Source organism: Hylaeus anthracinus, unplaced genomic scaffold (genome assembly GCF_026225885.1).
Source record: "Hylaeus anthracinus isolate JK02 unplaced genomic scaffold, UHH_iyHylAnth1.0_haploid 11989, whole genome shotgun sequence".
NCBI classification, from domain to species: Eukaryota; Metazoa; Arthropoda; class Insecta; order Hymenoptera; family Colletidae; genus Hylaeus; species Hylaeus anthracinus.
In genome coordinates this window covers 8,424,822-8,445,482 of record NW_026534337.1, presented here as the reverse complement: position 1 = coordinate 8,445,482, position 20,661 = coordinate 8,424,822, and the positions used below count along the sequence as shown (strand labels likewise).

The window sequence follows — 20,661 nt, the reverse complement described above, 5'->3', positions numbered from 1 at the left end:
TGTGAAGAAGATAATTTTTACCTTCGCTTTTCTTTCGATACTTTTCCTCGATCCAATTTTGACGCACTCTAATTAACACTCTGTACGGTCCGTTGGAGAAACAGTGACGCAATCATTTTTTTTTCTAATTCTGATTCTCTCTAATTAATATACGAAAGAATCCGTCGGATGAACGTTGACGTAATCGTGCCTGTTAAATCTAAAGTGAAACGAAATATAAGCTCACTTTCCTTTCGGTATTTTTTTTTTCTTTTCGTTTTTCTGATATTCTCTTTTCAATTAATACTAGACGCGATCGGAGGAAGAGTGTTGCAATCGTATCTGTTAATTTTCCATGTTTCTCAGGCGTAATTATGCCGATAGTGATAGCGACGTTTTGATAATTGCAACGTTCAGGGAGCACGCGTTTATCAATGCCTTCATCGAGGAGAGTGCAATCGTTATATGGATCGAGACACACCCGGGACTGATATCCGCGATTGCGTAAAACAGTTGCGACGAGTATAATTAAATATTTACACTCGGCTCGTACGCGGAATACATTAGGTACTAGTAACGTTCGCGGGGCGTGCAAAAAGTATTAATAAGCTCGCTTGGCGTGCGACATGCGTAATTGGCCTGATCATTGGAACGTGTATTGACCTTTTACCTTTCATTCTGTTTCAGGGAAGAATGTCTACAATAATCAGCACATAGCTATTAAAATGGTGAGTGCCTTACGATTTGGGTCACCATTTATCTGAAACGATTATCGTTTAACCTTCGAATCTAGATTATTTTTTTTTTTTTTACAAGCGAAGTTAAATTAATGATTGCAAAGATTGCTTGGTCGTTCAGAATGAAAGCTGTAGCTATTTTAAAATATTGATTTATATTATATTTTCTTTTAAGAATAAGCAATGTTAGAAGTAATACTTATCATTCTGAAGGACATAAATAATGTTTACGTTATCGAGTCGTTAGAGTTACCATTGTGATTTCTACAAATTTCTCATGTTTTAACCCTTTGTTTCTTTTTTATATCTACAGGAGCCGATGAGGTCGAAGGCACCGCAACTTCATTTAGAATATAGGTTTTACAAATTATTAGGTACCCACGGTGAGTGTTCACGTTTCAAATACATAATAATTTAATCAATGTATATACTATAGGGTGTACCAGAAAATATTACTCTTTTACCACACATATTTTCGATAGACAATCTTCCCTATTAGATATACCCTATTAAAAATGGCGAACAAATCGTTGCCTCTAATCTCTGGTCTTAATTTGTGGTGCTAGAACGAATACTATAAAATTTAGCCAACAAACACACACCGCGCGAACGATGCAAACTTTAATTATATAGTCTGCACGCTCTGTTTTATGCGTTTCATATCACGCAAGTAGAGGGTATACCGGAAGTATATTACTTCGGCCCATGCGGGAAATTCAACGCCATGGTGATGGAGCTGCTTGGCCCGAGTCTGGAGGACCTCTTCGATCTCTGCGGGAGGAGGTTTACGCTGAAGACAGTTTTGAATATCGCCACACAACTCGTAAGTGAAATTAACGGATCAGTTTTAACGTGTTTCGCGTCTCGCGACCCCGGGGAGCAATTTGCATGGATTGCATTTGGATTAGAGTCTCGATCGTCTCGATAGTTGAATCCCCAAAAGGATATCCTGATGTCCCCTCGAACTTGCCAATTTCTGCGCGTGTGCGTTTCGCTTCGTTGGGATAATTCGTTTTAGGATCCGTGGTTTATTGATGTAAGGTAGGGATGAATTGCTTGGACCACCGTCTAGGCTGCGTCGGGCTTTCAACCTTGATATTACAGTTTTTGCGTTAGGTAGTGAAATCATTCGTTACGCGACGAAATCCAATTCTGTGAGTGTGAAGTACTTAGAGTTACTTGACATTTTTTTTTGTCTTAGATTGCATAGGCACCTTCTATCTTGAAAAATACTGAAATATCTAACTCGGAACTAGCTGTAACTTATATTAGACTCGATCCATTTTACATCTAGTTTCATGAATCCAGAGTCGTTAAGAATATTTTCAGTAATATGCTTTATAAAATGCAGTAAACTCCAACGTGTAATCTTAAACTTGTCTGCGCAGCTCCATAGGATAGAGTACGTTCACAGTCGTCACCTGATCTACCGGGACATCAAGCCGGAGAACTTCCTGATAGGACGATGCACAAACAAAAAGGAGAAGGTCATTCACATCATCGACTTTGGATTGGCCAAAGAGTACATAGACCTGGAGACGAACAAACATATACCCTATCGAGAACACAAAAGCCTTACGGGCACGGCGCGTTATATGAGTATCAACACGCATCTGGGAAAAGGTAATTTGTGACGAGTTGATCGTGATTGTAACCATAACAATCACAGAAGGCATCCATAGAAATTCCTGACTATTTTCTAGAAATATTCTCAAGATTTATTCTTCCTTTTCTTTGAGAAAACTATCGATCATATAAAACCAAAACTTTCGAATCCCAATTTCATACAAGTTCTATACCTTTAACCCTTTGCGCTCGAGAGGTGGACCAGATTTGACGCAGTAAATCAGCCAGCAATAATGCTTGCGTACGTTTAGTTTCATTAAAACTCGAAGTGCCAATAAAATGATTGCCGAAGGGGTTAGGTTGGCCTGATTTTCAAATGTCAAATTAGAGATCTCATCTTCGAAGTCGATCTAAGCTTAGCATTCGTGGCAATAGAATGCTAAGAAAGCATCGCGAGTTGCCGGTAGATACCAGAGAAAAAAGCCTAGAGCGCAAAGGGTCCAGATGATTCCAAGGCTTGAAACTCGAAGAAATTATGACGCGAGCATTGTTCGTTTTTGTTTTGCTAAACAGAGCAGAGTCGGAGAGACGACTTGGAGGCCCTAGGGCACATGTTCATGTACTTCCTGCGTGGTACTCTGCCGTGGCAGGGGCTGAAGGCTGACACCCTGAAGGAACGGTACCAGAAGATAGGCGACACGAAGCGGAACACCCCTATCGAGGTTCTCTGCGACGGTCACCCCGAAGAGATGGCCACCTACTTGCGATACGTGCGCAGACTGGACTTCTTCGAGATGCCCGACTACGAATACCTGCGGAAGCTCTTCAGCGATCTAGCGGAGAAGAGGGGTTTCGTCAACGACGGCGAGTTCGACTGGACCGGCAAGACGATGGTGTGTGATCCATTGTTGAAGTGATCCACCGCTAGATCACCTTTTTTATTTCATTTCCCGGCAATGCATGCAAGAACTGGAAGAACAGAATAGTAGGGGAACTCGCGAAGGTCAGGCGCGCATCGCAAGAGTCGATATCGAGCAGTCCGCGTCGGAGATACCTTTGTTGCTAAAAATCATCTCAACTCCTGGTTAACACAATGTATTACCGTCGGGATTGTTGGTGAACCGCGTAAATTAAACACGTTTGCCAATGAATTGTCTTTTAACAGATTTATATTCGGACAAGCGTTTGGACAATGTACTTCAGGGTGGTCCTTATCTCTGTAAAGTACTTCCATTAGTCTCCGAGAACTTTGAGCACGATTGATTCTATTGAGAAGCTAGACGAAAAATGTACAAGGGAAAAAATTGAACATATCGCGATTTTACCACGAGGACCACCCTAGTGTACACGTTGATTCGTTCATAGTTGAAACTCCGAGGTATCGTCTCTTCAGGGGTAAGTAAGTCGGCCTACGGGCCCCTTCAACGTCGACTCATTCCGTTTCATTCTGGTAACACCGTATTTCACTGACTTTTTACGTTTGCATGCTGCCCTCAATGTATCTGTAGCCAGAAAACTTCGAACAACTTAAAGCTCTTCGGATGGCTCCTCCCTCTCACGTTGGGAAGACCAAGTCCGACGAGGTGGGTGACGTTACGCGAGCCACGGATTTTTCTCTTACCCTACATACGAAAGCACACGTTGTTGCAATTCGAATGAACTCGAATCGAAGCTACTCAAGAGACTTTCTGTTAATAGTAAAAGAAAAAATGGATGACGTTGCTGCATCAGTATCTAGTTAGCTACAGAGAAGCGTAACCGCGCTCGAAGAGTGTTGCTCGTAATGTGCACGGAACGATACTGGGAGCTTATCGACTTTTATTTCGTCGAGCGTAAAAATCTTATTTCTCTTCTGAAACGCGATATCTCGTACCCGACCGAGATTCGCATCTACGCCTGCCTGAATATTGCACGAAAGTTGTACGGTATTTATTATGCGCGTATCCTGCATCCCTCGTCTCCTCTGTTAAACTATTTCATTTACACGTACGCCGGCACGACTGTTTCACGCGGTATTTATGGGTAGTCTCGTTGCTGGCGCATGCCCATCGATAAGGCTCTTTCTCCTTTGTCCCTAAGAAGCTTGCTTGTTAAAAACAAAAAGAGTCTACTTCAATGCAAGGTAGACGCGCTCGATTTCGCCGGGCAAATATTTACTATGTTAAAATTGCGAGTACCTGATGAACGCGCGAGCACCTTACCTTAGTTCTCCAGATCGTATTTTAAACTCACCATCACTTTCACCAGTATAACCAGTTGAATTGACTAAATTGGATGCTTTCTTTTTGCAGAAGATCTTAACCGTAATATATTGTGTAATTTTAATTCACTTAACGAGAGAACATAGATTTTGCCCTCCTCCCTTCGGTTAGAAGAGCTGCGTTCGGAAATAAACAATGTCGAATACCACCGTTTGTTTCTCGATTCGAAGTATGTTATGCGATATTAATTTTATTCTATCCGTAGACGCACACGTACTCGACGAAGTTTGTCGTTTAAATATAATGTTTGTGCTTATTTTCCAGACTACGCCTGTCGGATCGCTGCAGACCGGACAGGAGATTATCGTATCGCCGAATCGCGATCGACATCCCTATAAGGTACGTCTCGCGTGCGACGCGCGTATTTCTTCATTTTTATTTGAACCGAGCATGATTGTGTGAAGCTTAACTATTTCGAATAACCGCATGAACATTCACGTCACTAGTACCTGGACAGATTCATAATCGTTTCGATGAAAAGATTAACGATTGCAAGTGATGATCTGTGTAGAATCATGGTTGATGTTAACTAGGCTTGCTGAATCTAAGCTGTGTCCTGTGGGTGAGATTGCACTTAGCTTCTTCAGGGGCCAAATGATAAACTGATATATCTGATTTACGTCGTTGGTAGCTGCGATTATGGCATGGTCCATTGACTACCAATTACTAAGCTCGTGGGACGGTTCACTGAACGCCAATGAAAGTTACGATTGCTCGGTTGAGCAATTAAAAACATTCTGATCAAAAACTGTTGTTCAGTCAAACAATCGTATCAGCTTCTATTAGTGATCAATAGACTGCGGATGTTTATGCATTTATAGGAAATTTTAATGTACAAGAAACTACAACATTCAAACAATATGCAAGAATATAAAAAAGATTGAAAGTAAAGTTTGTGTTATAATATTTGCAGAATAAAATAAATTTCTATTTAAGTTCAGTTTTTGTAGGCACGTTCGCGAAGATTTTATTTTGCATAAAGATCCGCAGTCTACATCTTACACAAGTCGGATCAGTGACTTGTGTCGTGAATTTGGAGATTGGTAGTGAATGGATCATCGCCAGTATCGGTACATCATTTGAGCTTACATCCAGGAGCCCAAATTAATGCCAACCATGAAAAACCCGGGCTGAAAGACTCAAGTATCTTTCTTAGAATCAGTTGACGAAAGTTGTCAGATCGTTTTCTTTAAGATCGTTCCAAAAGCAGCCAAGTGAATCTAAATGGTTTTGTTTCTTTGCGAAACACGGAAATCCTCGGTGTATAGGAATGCGATGATTTTGAGGAAGATGTAGTCCTCACGTTGGATGAGGTTCACATCGAAATGCAAGGCAACTATGTAAGCCATCTAAATTTTGTAATGTTGCTCTCTTGCTTCTCCATGCATGTTTTATCTTATCGAAGACATCCGGGCTGATGCTCGGAGATTTCTAGTTACATGAACGCGTATTTACGCGATCGCCGGTTATCATGCCGATAACCAGGTGTCTTGAAGTATAGTAAACACTGTCGGGGTTCCATCGAACCTCGTTTAAAAATAGAATTCACATGACACTTGTAACGATGGAAGGTAAACATGTAATAAAGTGGGAGTACCAGAAGGGCCGAGTGTCAAAATTGTGATACAGATTGAAATTGTCCTACGGTCAGATGCCAAGTGCCATTGCCAGAATCTATCAGCAGAGTTTTTGCAATCGAATAGTCAGTAGCTGGAGCACAATCTTCAGGTTCATATTTTCTTTAGAAAGGAACCGAGCGTTCTGAATAAATTAAACTGTGGAGTCGTCTCACGAGAACCTCTTATCGTATGGTCTGATAACTGTGTGGGCCAGAAAGAATAATACCGGCCATCTTGCTCGTTTTTACACCATTTATGAATCGTGGAATCTTTGATAGAGCACAAACGAGTCCATCAGCATTTCTGAACGAAACAGTCTTTATTTTGCGTTAGTTTATATAACGTCATAAATAGCCGCGTTTGGTACCTCCACTCTACGACTAATGAGAGACCAATAACGTCGAGTATCCTCGCCGAGAGCTTTGACAATAGCGAATATCGCTAGATAAACTAACATCTCGAGCTGGAACACATGCGTGGAGAAGCGTCGTAGGACGAAACGTTGTACTTAAGATCCCCGTTGGCAATCCTCTAGTACTTCCAGTATCGATCATCAAACTTGACGTAGTTAGTCACGTAGCTCGTACGCACTAGGTATATTTGTTAAGATTTCACGATTCGATCAAGACCGTTCATTAGCATCTGTACATAATAGTATACATCAGTATTATCACGAACGTATTCAAACGTATTCGAAAGGTCACACTGCCGCGAATCGAGCTGAGAACAGAAATAATTTCGTTCGCGGTACGATAACTCACGTTTTTGAGAAAAACGGACTCACCATTAAAACTGTCTATCGGCCGATTTTGCGATGTTTTTACGCCTTTGGCTACGTATTTTTTAAATATTTTTTTTTCTTTATTGTATTGGCTAACGCGTTGAAATTTGGACATTCTCGTGCTTGTTCCTTTAGGATGCGACAGGTGCAGGGGTGGGAGGAGAGGGCGGTAAAGGGGTGGGAACCACGTGGCCAGATACTTTGAAGCAATCTGGAGCTGGTGGTACATTGACACCTGCTGACAGGCATGGTTCGGTACAGGTGAGTGGACCTTGCGATCCTTTGGCCCGCCAATGTCTGACGACATTCGTCCATCCAAAAGATCGTTTCTTTTTCTTGTGTTCTGTGTCCAGTCGAATTTAGAACTTTGAGACACGGTATACACCGTGTCAGTAATCATGCGACCATAACTCGTTCCATTCGTTCAGTATTAACTTGGAAATGACCTACATAAGTTCTTATGTCTCGAAAGAATTCAGACGTATCGTTGGCCCGTTCGAGCCTTACTTCTTTAAAGTCAGAACTTTCGATGGAATTGAACAATAAACAGAATAAGTACTCAACGTGGCCTTGCCAAGCGCGTTTGGAATGTTCATTCTCGGATCATAAATTAATCGTAAGAACGTGTGATGTGTTTGTGATTTCTTGATACAGCATTTCTTTCCTCTCAGATTGAACTCCAAAATCACATTCTATTATTTAAGATCCCGAGCAAAAGTGAGAACATTCTCTTACTTTCCTTTCATGTTTATTTTCACTATTTCACGTCTTTGTACATACTTGTATATATCACTTTCCTTACGTTTTTCTATCTATTTGTTTTAAGTATTTATGAATCTCCCTTTCGTTACTTTGTCTCCAACTGCGATTACTTCGACATCGTTGAAAATTTGTGAGTACACTAATATTGCTTTCCTTATAAAATACGACACCACCTATACAAGGTGACTGTTTTTTTTTTTTTTTTTTATCACAACATTGGTTACACTTCAAAGCCTCTCGTACGACAAAATTTCATTTTAACTACAAATTCTGCGATAGATAAAAATCTCTACATTCTTTAAACACGTGATAAAGTAACACACGGGCACCGCAAACAAGTCAGCTAGCTCTTATCAATATTTTTCAGTCGATTAAAATGCAAAACCTGTTATTATCTCGCGGCAGAGATAAATAGATTTGTGCCCATCACTTCCATAGTATACAAAAATATTATTCGCGATTCTTTGCTTAATTGTTTAATTCCACCGAAGATAACCACGGTGTGTTGATCGAAAGCTACGCTTTAAAAAAATATTGTACATGTCTGTATGCGCTAACGGTGCCTCTAATTTCTTTTAAAACATTGAAACTTCTGAAAGAAAAATAGTTGGAACGCAGGCGACATTTTCATAGATTTTCCGTCGTCCAATTCCTATCGTTTCGCGACTTTCTCAGCCAGGAAGACGACGCTGTAACGCGTCTGCGAGTAAACTGTTCGCTCTATTTCTAGACAAAGCGCCAATGGAATATGGTCAGTCAGACGTCTATTGCGAGTTGGTTTGTTGCAGCATGTTGACATTGTTTCGTTGATCGACTTACCACTGATTTTTCACCACACTAATCCAACACCGTCGCGTTCGCATTTAATTACCCGCGCGGGGAAACGTAACACCGAGTTGTCTGTTTTTCGAGACGAGCAACTTTTTAATCAAGTTAATTGGTTATACTATGTCTTTAGCCGGGCTTTTTTTTTTTTTTTAATTAATCTGTTGTTTCACGTAAATTGCAATCGTATTCCTTTGGAGTAGAGTCTTGTATATACGTGTACATGTGTACACGAACAAACATACACGAGTCGTTCTTTATGAAAGTGGCGTAAATCCCGTTGAATCCATCTCTTTGAAGTATGGAGTTTCCATATAAAAGAGGCATTGATTTATTTGTTTAATAACAAGATACGTCTGTTGGCACAATTTATGGCACTTTCGTAATGAATGGTTCGTATGTTACGTATGTATCTCGTGTCGTTAGTCTCGTAGAGTATTCTAAAATCCATTTTAACTTCACGGTGTACAAAGTTCCCATGTCGATTGTCACATTTTTCAGTAATTGAACGTATAGTTTCGTTTTTTATGTAAATCTATATCCTCTGGGTGTGTCCACGTGTGCAACGTTTCTCACAATAATTTTGTCGTGTATCTAGGTGGTGTCCTCAACGAACGGGGAGTTGCAAAACGACGATCCCACCGCAGGACACTCGAACACACCGATTACAGCACCTCAAGAAGTGGACATGGTCGACGAAACCAAGTTAGTATTATAATTGACTTAACTTGACTAACTCGTATAATAAGTAGATTACTGATTTTCTACACACGTCGTTTCTTCGCGAGTGGATTACTTCGCCTTGGTTTTGGCAACCGTGATAAATGACGATTGGAACAAACTAACACTTTCGATCGGGGATCGAAAGAAATTGTTACACTTTTGTGGATAAAAATTCTATCGTAACGTACGTTTTTTATCTAGAGGAATAACTGTTCTGGTAGAATTTTTATGGAAAAAGTGTTACCACTGGGGAATCTTTTTAATTCTGTTTCTGATGTGTATTTTGTAAATATCGCATGTATGTGTGTTTTTCTTAATTGATTCATTGAGAATCTGTAACACAAACGAATGTTAATAATTCTTAGATGGTGTACTAACACGGCAAGAAGTTTGTAAGAATTATATTATATATTGGGCTGAAAATATTGGCTGTTCAAGGTCGTTCGGTAGATAATCGAACTATAATGAACGATGATAAATTGTACAGTATCAAATGAATCTGAACATAGTTAGAAGTGTTATTTAATGATATAAATGGCCAATATTTGCTGCTCCAAAATGATGTCACGTTTTCTTTCACACTAAAATGTTATACTCGTTCTTTGTATCTTCTGCATGATAAATGTTAAATCTCCTGTCTATCCCATTTCAGACTCGAACCTTTCTCGACGAAAAAGCGTTGTCGCGGATGCGGAAAGATCTTACGCCGAAGTTCACACTCCCGCACATCCATCGCTGATCCTAAACCAATCCCTGAATTTGGTTTACTATTCCAGCACAAGTGGCCAATACAGAATTTCCTACTGCATAACATTAAAGCCAAACATAACTTGCCTTAACCATTGTTATCGATCGAAAGATCCGTCGCGTATCCAATAAATGCCTTTCACCCCACCATCCTCGTTATCCCCCTTAAGGGAAGAGTTTTGTTATTTCAAACAAGAAAACCAATGTTTAATTTACATTATGTCGAACATTCATTTCTTGAAATCAATGTACCAATCACTCATACATTCAAATACAGACGAATACTTCTAAACCTAGCCGCAACATCTACGGAAACCGCCTTCCTCGTCTTTTCTCCTATTATACTCTTTATTATACCTCGACGCATGACTCACGGCATTGATTCTGCGTCTGGACACACTCTTTAACCAATCTAGCCTGATCTCTCGTTTCGCGAAAGACTGGCGCTCAGATTGTGCCATACGCCGCTTTGGAATGCATCCTTCTTGTCGTGCTGCATGTTGGTGTCCTAGCAATAAGGCGATCAAAAGAAGACGACTCTAAGTCCTATTAGTGTTGGCTTTATTTACAGATGCTGTTGCTTCTTCAAACGGAAGAAGAAGAAAAGTGGAAGGCAAAAGTGACTGTTCTCCTCGTTCACGAGGTGGCACTACAGTGCGTGTGTAACAGTGAGGATGAAGTTTGGAAGAAGGAACGTATCGCAGCGGCAGTGCGAATCGGTGAACGCGACGGGACCACCGCGACCAGAGAAGCTGCGGCCGATGCGGGAAGGAGGGCAGCCGTTACCTAGCTACGTGCCGGAAGTCGGTCCGCTTCTTGAGATTCGGTGCTGCACACCATCGCCACGATGACACGCCCGTAGCCACCGTTATCAAATTAAATCACCACACAGCCATCATTATTACTGCTATTATTATTACCATTATTATTATCATTACTATTGTCACGATTAACTTTTGCTCTTCTTCCTTTCCTTCTTACGTTTATTATTATTATTATTAATATTATTATTATTATTATTATTATTATTATTATTACTATTATGATTATTATCACGATTATTGTATTATTATTTTATTATTATTATTGTCATCGTCTATGATTATCATTGTCATATCTCGTTTACGATCGTCGTTTATTGAATCAACAGTCGTTGTTAACGATATATACATACATACTTGTAACTCGTCACCGTTGATTAAGGACAGTTCCCGTGGCCGTCGTCGTCGGCCCCGACGAACATTCAGTACTGGCAAAAATCCGGTGTCCATCACCAACGTACACGTAAGAAGTAAGGAATTGACGTGCCGATGGTGAAAGAACGCGTTTGTGCCTACGACACTATTAATCATGTACCGCCGGCTGGCAAATCATTCAACAACCAACGCCGATTACTGCGAAATTAAAACTAAAAAAAAAAAAAAAAAAAAATAGAAAAAGGAAAAAAAAAAACAAAAAAAAAATGAAAGAAAAAATATGTTACGATACGTGTATTAAATCGTAAATGAATTGAAGCTGAGATCTCATTTCACTCTTAATCGTCCCGGACAACGAGCGCGTACTCGTGTACTCCTGCTTGTTTAACGACGCTCGTGACGTCTGATCGAGCTCCGGGGAAAGGCATGAAACTGAAAGGACCAATGCGTCGTTCGCGTGTACGCTCGCTATGATCGACGATACCGAACGCATCCGGCTTGACAAAGTATTAAACGTTCGTGGATCGCGTGAGATAGTTCATCGTACCGCGATCGATGTAATTTTGTCGGATCTTGTCGTCTATTTGTAACCGACATGTATATTTTTTTTCAAACTAAATCAGTTGTTCAATACAGGAATCAGCAAACCTTTCGAAGGGCGTGAACGATTCCAGGGCTGGAGTTAAGGTTCATCCAAAAGTTTTTGACCCTAGGTTTTTGGTCCATTTCGGTATATAAAGGAAATATAAATATAAACAAAATGTTGGAAATGGAAGAGAAGGATATATACCTGTATAAAGAAAGTTACACAAGAGTGCTGAAAAATTATTTTGTACACTTACAATAAAGAGATTATGTTCGAGTAAAACATCAGTCCAACAGACAGTGATGGTTTCGTTTAGTTGAAGATGTACCAAACCTTGTGGTCAAAAACTACCTGTCGCAGTTTGCCGACCTTTGGTCGAACGAGACTCCTCAATTTAGGATGAATTGTCCCTTTAATTTCATAGAGTACACGAAGCATCGTATAACAGTATTATCGCTATCGATAAGTAGCCTCCAAGGTCGTGCTGGATTGTGCTCATCGTAACCTTAGTTGATTAATCTTTATTTTACATAACGATTTTTTACGCCGACACTGCCTGTCGTTGCTCTATGTAAGTACGCCGTTATACACGAAGTCACTGTATACTTTTTTTACCATGCGCGCGAGATCCGCATCGCTTCGAAATAAACGTTCAAATTGGTAGTCATTAAAGATGGGCAAAATTATTATCTATATTACAACTTTTGATCCGTCATTTGTTCTAAAATAAAATCATATTACGGTTTAACGAATAAAAGCTTATTTCAATAGAATAAACCACTACGTGGTGCTATTATCTGCCCTCAATTATTAGAATAAAAATGATGCCCATCTCTCAGAGTCATTACTTAAACAGAAGAAACTTAAAAAAAGAAAATTCCAAGTACATCGACTTCAGTTTCATGCCTTCCGCGAAATTATCACGCGAGAAGCGTAATAGGTCGCAAAATTCACGCTACATTTTACATAACATATCGAAAGGGAATAAGACAAAAAGAACGTAAAAGTTTTTTGTCTGTAGATTCTAATCGTCTACCGTGAAAAAAATTTCGTAGTACGATGTAGAGATGTCGACAAATTATACGTACGTATAATACAACTGATCCGTGTTCCACCAAACGCGAAGATTCGAGGCAAGAAACGCTTACCTCGAGTCGAAAGTATCGTCTACGAAGCGAATTCTGCTAGTTTCGAACAAATTTCGTTTTTATTCGTGGAACACGTGTGTTGATGAACACACCTAACTAAGAGTGTAACGGATAGAAAACCAAAGTATGCCTGTAATTGATTATACATCAATATAGCACTGATTTTAAAACAATGAAAATCACCCGAGGAAACAAACAAACAGAATTTCCTTCAAACGAAACGCCGGATCGACGTCAACAATATTGGATTCGAGTCGGAAAAGAAATACGAAAAGAGAACAAAAAAAAAAAAAAATGTAAAAATGAACGTGATACCGATAACAGTCCTACGAACTTACTTTGTGTAGAACTTTGTCGAGGACTTGTTTAATAAGTTATTTCCACAAAGTTACGAGAGGAAGAGGGGTTACGAAGTGATATAAATATATATGTATAGAAATCCCTGTGGATGTTCTCGAAATGCACCCAAGGAATGAAGAGATACTTAATGCGAGTATACCCGCGAAGCTGATAGCAAAGGAGATAAGGATCTTGGCAGCCCTGCCGATTAAACGATCAAGTAAGAGCGTTTTGGTACGTCGGCGTTACAACGTTTTGTTACAAATTCGCGATACACGAATGTTAGTCTTTTAAACGAATCATTTCACTGGACTCGTTAAAATTGTTCATCGGTGAATTCGTGCCTCATCAACCGTTCGTTTGTTTGCAGACTGATTAACGATAAAGCGATTCTTCGATACACCTTCGTTTCTCTCATGTTTCGAAAATAGATGGGACTTCCTAATGATACATATTACAGCATACACGATGTAGATATTAAGATAAAGAATTACCCCCCGAGGTGTTTGAAGCACGTAAACTATGCCAAGTTTTCACAAAACGTCCTTTCGTTCTTCGTCGTACCCGCGGAAGGGTGTTACACATAAAGAGCGATAGATGAACATGTCCATATCTCTAAATATTACCAATAAACGTATTACGTATAGGTGTACAAGAAAGTTACTATTCGAAAGTAAAATGCATGTATCGCCGTAAGTATACCAGTAGTTGCAGGAGTAAATATGCTATCGTTAGACTGATAAAGGGCACCGACGATAACAAACCAAGAAAACTGTCGCGGCGATGTTGCGTCTCGTTGGATAATCGCTGCCCCGATAAAAAGAAAAAAAATGACGGAACAGATTATAAACGTTTAATCGATGTGTAATAGTTCTTTCATCCTAGAATTAAACAAAATAGTAGCATCGTCCAAGTGGCCACGAATTTGTAACAAAACGAACGTTCGACTCAAAGAAGCGCCTGTTTAATCGACTAGTCAGCAGAGATATTTTCCTTGCAGGAGTATATTAATGGGCGATGGTGTAAACGACACCAAACGTCAGTTTGTCGTGTCCAAAGGTCCGAACTTCTGCTAGTCTGGCCGACGATTGCGTACCACTATCGAGGCATGACAATGTATCCGTGTTAGACTTCGAACAACCATCGGCTCTTCAGCGCAAGAGAGTTAGATCTAGGTGGTCAAATGCATGGATCTCTGTAGCAACGTTAGACAGGGATTACTACGTGATTACTTTTGTAACAATTGCTCACAATTGTCAGACTCGTCGCTAACTGTAAACTACATTTGTATTCCGCAATCGTAAATCACTAATTTGAAATCTGTCAAAGCCAACGATTATTCATTCATTAACATGTTCAATGCCACGCGTTACATATGTATGACAACGATGACTTTCCACTTTATGTTGAACGAAATGCTATAGACCAGTGTCGCATTCGTGCGATGTATTACTCAGAATATTCGATTGGCCTATTTAATACACTTTATTTGTATATAGTTGAAAGCACGCGCTGCGTTGACTAAAATTATTAAACGCGTAGTATGGTCTATGGTAGACGGTTTGAAACGATGGTAGCGAACATGTTAATTATTGATCATGGTTACTGATCATTCGGTCATCGTAATCGTGGCTTATGTTTTAGCGAACGCATGCATATTTCCACGACTATAGGACAATGCTATCAGACTTCTGCCGACTCTCATGCGACGGAAAGTCGATAGTTGTTCGAAGCCTTGGCGTACCGTGAGTGTCCGTGCACGTTGTATCCGCTATTTAAAATGACCAAGCACATCCGACGACGAAACGATCTGATGTACTTAGAGAGCGTATCCAGGATTCGATGAAACGTGCGGTTAAGCGTGTCGCGCGTTTTTCGTCTGCGAACGACACGCTAATTATCGGCCGTCGGGTGTCTTGATGTAATACGCTTAAACAGAGATAAGAGCTGAAACCATTAACTCTGGGAATTTCCTCTCTCGTTATACCTGTATCTTTCCCACTAGATACGCGCCGAAAGTATTGTTCCTTTTGTAAGCTTGCCAGCGCAAGTAATCGTCGAACAATCGGACGTTACGTTTGTATTACAGTGACGAGAAAAGGGGAGAATGAGAAGTGCGAAAGTGTCGAAGAGAGAGTGGACCGCGGGAATGTGAACCAGAGCGGGAGAAGGACAGACGGAATGATGAAGTGACAGGGACTTAGGGGAGAAAGGGAGAAACAAAGGCGGTAGGACCGTCGTCCTCCTGTGCTGAAAGGGAATGAATCTTTTTATGTTACTCGAATGCTTAAGCAAATGTCTCTTAAGTTTTCTTATTTACGTCGACCAGAGATGGGACAAATTCTTATTTTATCTTGCGTAGATAGAAATTACAATTGGAATTAGACAATTAAATTATATTTCGCGTGGAATGAATAGAAGCTTAAACCAATAATTGTTTTCTCGAGGAAGGGTAGCAAATAAATCGTCGTGCATTGTTCAAATAAAATTTTGCCTATCCCTGATGTCGACGATCAGCATGATCTCTTGACGAATAACACATATACATGTATACGCATCTCTTAACGGGACAAACGCATACACATACAATTCCGCAACTTGGCTATACAATGAAGAGGATAACTGAACCAGTACACTGTGAGCGATAAGGAAAATAGAAAGAATATAGCGCGATCTTAGACAATGTTTTGCATCTAAAGTATGTACTCTGTAGTACACTGTTCCAGAACTATTTGAAACGAGTAACATACACCTTCTATTTTTATTATTGGTTCAGTTATGCTTCTTCCTGTATATTGTTTATGAATTCCAAATTTAAGAAACAGTGTCTCCACAAAGAGAGGAAGAGATCGAGTGGCCGAACGAGCGAGAGATGTCGAGTGAATTTAATGAACGCAAGAGCCTCTGTATATCGCTACCCTGCCACAAACCATTGGCGTGATTATGCTGCAACTATGTTGCAATTTAGCTTGTAGTTTTTTTAGTCGATTTTTAAATACAACACGACTGACTGCTGGTTAAGTATGGTTGTGAGCGAACAAAGAGGTAGAAACGTTTCTTTGCACGATCTAGGATACCTTCGTTCTTTAATCTTGAATTTTATTTTTAATTGTTTATTTCTTATTCGTTCTTATACTCGGTACTGAAAGGCTGTTACGTTCGTCCCCAACGACGATATTATCCATTTATATCGATGAAAACGGTGATTCAGTTTAAAAGCGATTATTTGTATATTTGTAAATTGGTGCGAATAGATCGGACCATGTTCAACGTATGCGTATATGTGTCTTTCATTTCCTTGCTCTCAATCAGATGTAACGTAATGATCATTCGTTTCTCAATCGGGAGGATGACGGGATGTTTCGACGGACTTGAACCGTGCATAAAAGATACACGCTTTCGTTTTGTATCATTGTAAATCATGTCATGCTATCTATTGAGAAACTGATCAGTTGTTTCTTTATTGTCTACGTTGATTGTGATAACTGTCTTCTGTGAAACTATTACTTTCCGTCTATTTTCTGTGGATACGATACACATGGAATCATCTTTCTCAGGTGTTTCATATCTTTGGCTCGCTTTTTATTGTGAAGCAAGGAAACTTGTGATTGGATTTTCATTTATTGGATGTGCCTGCTTCTGAATGTTGACAACACTTATTAAAAATGCATTGAAACCAGAGGTGGACAAAATTATATCCGCAGAGTAAACGATGAATAAAATCGGCATCCAACAATTACATTGCGACGTTTGTTCAATCGAATAGTTATCGAGACAATTCTTGTTCGTCTAACGTGATATATAATATAAATCTATAATTGAAATTCTAAATTTTATTCGTTATCGAAGATGTGTATTTATACAAAGAGTTTGCCCATCTCTGATTCAAAGTGTAATCGCTGGGTCGTGCTTTTATAGTGAATTTCTTGCGCAATAACGTTACTTGGTATACGTGGTTCAGTCATGCGACTAATGTACGAATTTTTATGAATATTATTACTATTATTATTATTATTATTATTATTATTATTATTATTATTATTATTATTATTATTATTGTTGTTTTTCTAGCATGTATTTGTTGCTAAAGGATTGTACGTAGCTTGTGTTCAATGATTATTTGCCACTTGTATGGAATTGGCAGCTCACGTGCATTACGATAGTGTTGTGCCCATGTATAATGAGTGTGTTTGACGACGTTATGGACATTTTGAGAAGTTTATCGATAATAGTGACGAGACGTTGTGCTGTGGCGGAACAGAAACAAAAAAAAATCGGGTATCGGTTAAATCTTTCTTTTGTAAATAGAAATTATTGGAATGAACAGAAGTACGCACACGGAGACACGAAGAGTTAGGAAATAATGAAATGTCAGATATGTCAGGGAGACTGCATCAGCTTCAAATTATATATACGTATTCATATACATAAAACTATATCAATAATGGCGATTAATAAGCTACATTATTACTACAGTAATCGATACTGTCGCACCGACGGCAGCAACCGACTAATTTTATTACCACGTAATCGTAACGATGCCAGTGAGAAAGTGGAGGTGTGTTCTTTACGACGAAATTGGACAAAGAAGCATGAGATCGTAATTATTCTATTTGCTAATTTATAGAGACAATTTAAACGGTGTCCAAATATGCTTCGAAGTGTCCATTTCGTACATGTCTACAAACACAAAACAGACAGATGTCCGAAGTTTTTGCGAGGATATGCTATTATTAACGAGAACGAAATTGTTCACTTTTAACGTGCTTTTTTGTTATAATTAGTGGACTCGTCGTTTTCTTTCCACTTGTGAAACCCATAATCTAATGAACAATTAAAGACGAAGAAATTAATGTAAATAGAAATTAAAATTTGTTTGAGTACTATTCCGATGATCGATTCTGTGTTTAAAGAAAAATAAATGAGCGTAAGGACTACGAAAGGCGGAGAGCGGTTTGCAATGCTGACGATGAAAAAACACGAGACTGAAAAATCACACCGGACCATAAACAAATTAAAATGCGTTGAATCCGCGTAATGTAAACAACGTAATACGACTTATGAAACGAAACAAAGGTTTTCATTAGTTTTGTCAACAAATGTACACCTCTCTCCCCTGCATATACTACATTTCTATCGTACTTGTAAGCTGTGATTGAAATCCTATCTTTTAACTTGTAATCACTGGCTTACAAACTGTTATTTAACGATTTTATGTATACGTATATATAAAATCGTCGTAAGTATGACGTTTCTATAGATACATGTACATAAAAAGAAAACCGTCTCATAAAACTGCTTTAAATAGAACTGAAAAAGACATTGAAAGTGCGGGGAAATCTGTTTCTGTAAATATGTGTTGTGCCTGTGCACTTAGAAAAACAAGAGAAGAGTAATACTTGAATGTCTTGTATGTTTTCATTTTGATTTATGCAATTTTGGTTATAACCTTTACCTTTCAAGCTTGTTTTGTCTTCTTTTTCTACGTATGTTTCAGACAAATTGTTCCCAAAATTTCAGGTTATATTAACATGCAGTAAATAGAAGAAATACAAAAAAACTTTGATTTTCAAGTCTTTTATTTTGTTGTCCGATATATTATTCGCTGCACAATATCCATAAAAAAAAGTACTATATCATTTGTTCTAAAACTGCTTTTTAAATATATTTTACAATTATCTCAGTCTTTGCAAATACACAAGTAAAATGAAAATTTTTTGTAGAAACACAATATTTGAAAAAAAAAGAAAGAAACAAATACAGAGAAGAAAGTTACAGATTTTCACTATATAGTTCTTATACAAGATTTCTCCTTTTATTTGCCAGATCTATGCAGACCTTTGTTGCAGAAAATTCATTTAATATAAAATTGTATAAAAATACCAATTGAATTGAAATTAACAGTTTAATACTATATATTATTTGAATTCTTTCTAGAAACTATTGCATTTAAATAATAAATATAAAAGTACAAAAGTAATCAGTTAATAAAAAATTATAGTAGCTAAATTTCATTTGTTATGTTTTCATCTCTACTTGTGTTTGCATTTATATCTTCTGTTATATCATGGGACATTTTTAAAACTGTATCAATGCTAATTAATTCCCTATGTTCTTGTAATTTTTTAAACAAAAACGGATTTCTTAGTTTGTCATTGGAAACAGCAATTAAATTTACTATAAGTTTTTTCATTAAGTTAATTTTTTGCAATAGTATCTTTGTCTTTTCCTTTTGCCTAAAGAACAAAAATTGAACAAAAAAAAAGTAAAATTGTAATTAATAAATTGTTACATGTTTACACTTACCGAGCTATTTCAGGATTTGTCTCTTGTAATTGTTTGCTGAGCATTTCCTCTTGGGTCTTTAAGAACTTCTTGTATTCAAGTATCGTATTCTGACATTCAATTTTCAAGTTCAATTGCTTTTGTAATGCATCTTGCATGGTTGTTTGTGAAAACATAATTTTGTCATTAAGACTAAATAGTTGACACAGGAAGTCATAAATTTTACTAAAATAATATTAATACTGTTCAATTAAACAGTTTCAGTATTTTCAAGTCCTTTGTTTTGACATTTGAATAAACTGTTGCTCAAGTCATTTTTTGATTCTTAACTCTGTAACTTCTTACTTTTGCATATCACTATCACCTTCCTTGCCTGTTAGAATGGCTTGAATAGCTTCCGTGTGAAGTATAAATTTAATCACTTTAGCGGTTATTAGTGTATTTGCTGTTTCTTCATGTAAACATGTTATTATACTTTCTGTACCTTCTTCTGGTTCATCCCTTGTTTCTAGAACAATATCATCTAAAAATTATGTTTATGAAAAAAAAAATAGTATGTTTAATTTAGTAGTTTTATAACATACGTAATTCATAATGAGCTTTGAGTGTAATTAATCTGGCATTTAAGAATTTGAGCAATTCTCGCATATTTCTGATTCTCTCCTCTACGGGTGTGTAATCATCTAAGGAGACAGCTCCGATAGGAAAATCCGAAACACTTTTTTTCAATCGTTTGATGGCATTTGCTAAATTTCGAAATTCTGACATTTTGGGGATGTTTATAATATTCTGTTTGACAAATGTAGATGTCAACTACGCTTTGTCTTCTCAATGATTTTGATATCACTGTTGAAATTAACTTTATTTATTTAAAACGATCGGTAGTTTTCACATGACACTATTTCGCTAAACCTACAAACACTATATCATCACGAATACAATTCACGTCATAAGAGAATAATTTTTGCCTTAGAAAGGATCAAATAAATGAATTAAAAGTTACAGTATCTAAATATTCTTTCATAATACATTTTTCGAAAATTATGTGCCGGTAAAGGAAGGTTATGTCAAGGAGCATGTAACTACAAGATAGTCTTTATAACGGCA

At 38.1% G+C, this 20,661-nt stretch overlaps 2 protein-coding genes across 20 annotated transcripts in view; one reads left to right on the top strand and one right to left on the bottom strand.

The window, feature by feature from the left end:
* LOC128887448 (casein kinase I) overlaps positions 1-11,439 on the top strand; it is a 93,216-nt gene extending 81,777 nt beyond the window's left edge. Inside the window, exons 2-11 of one of the 18 annotated variants that reach the window (XM_054143311.1) lie at positions 667-707; positions 1,030-1,099; positions 1,391-1,539; positions 2,105-2,339; positions 2,856-3,175; positions 3,791-3,865; positions 4,808-4,882; positions 7,079-7,204; positions 9,129-9,235; positions 10,554-11,439. In XM_054143311.1, the coding sequence (XP_053999286.1) occupies positions 667-707; positions 1,030-1,099; positions 1,391-1,539; positions 2,105-2,339; positions 2,856-3,175; positions 3,791-3,865; positions 4,808-4,882; positions 7,079-7,204; positions 9,129-9,235; positions 10,554-10,623 (1,268 nt within the window). In that variant the 3' untranslated portion in view covers positions 10,624-11,439. The other 17 variants (XM_054143312.1, XM_054143310.1, XM_054143314.1 and 14 more) reach the window with 17 other exon arrangements.
* Positions 1-20,661, bottom strand: part of LOC128887450 (uncharacterized) — a 35,365-nt gene extending 14,704 nt beyond the window's left edge. The window contains exons 1-4 of one of the 2 annotated variants that reach the window (XM_054143329.1): positions 20,139-20,652; positions 19,900-20,062; positions 19,576-19,779; positions 17,932-19,505 (exon numbers count right to left, since the gene is read on the bottom strand). In XM_054143329.1, coding sequence (XP_053999304.1) covers positions 19,274-19,505; positions 19,576-19,779; positions 19,900-20,062; positions 20,139-20,322 — 783 coding nt within the window. In that variant the 5' untranslated portion in view covers positions 20,323-20,652 and the 3' untranslated portion in view covers positions 17,932-19,273. Of the gene's footprint in view, positions 1-17,931; positions 19,506-19,575; positions 19,780-19,899; positions 20,063-20,138 lie in introns of those variants that run through there. The other variant, XM_054143330.1, reaches the window with a different exon arrangement.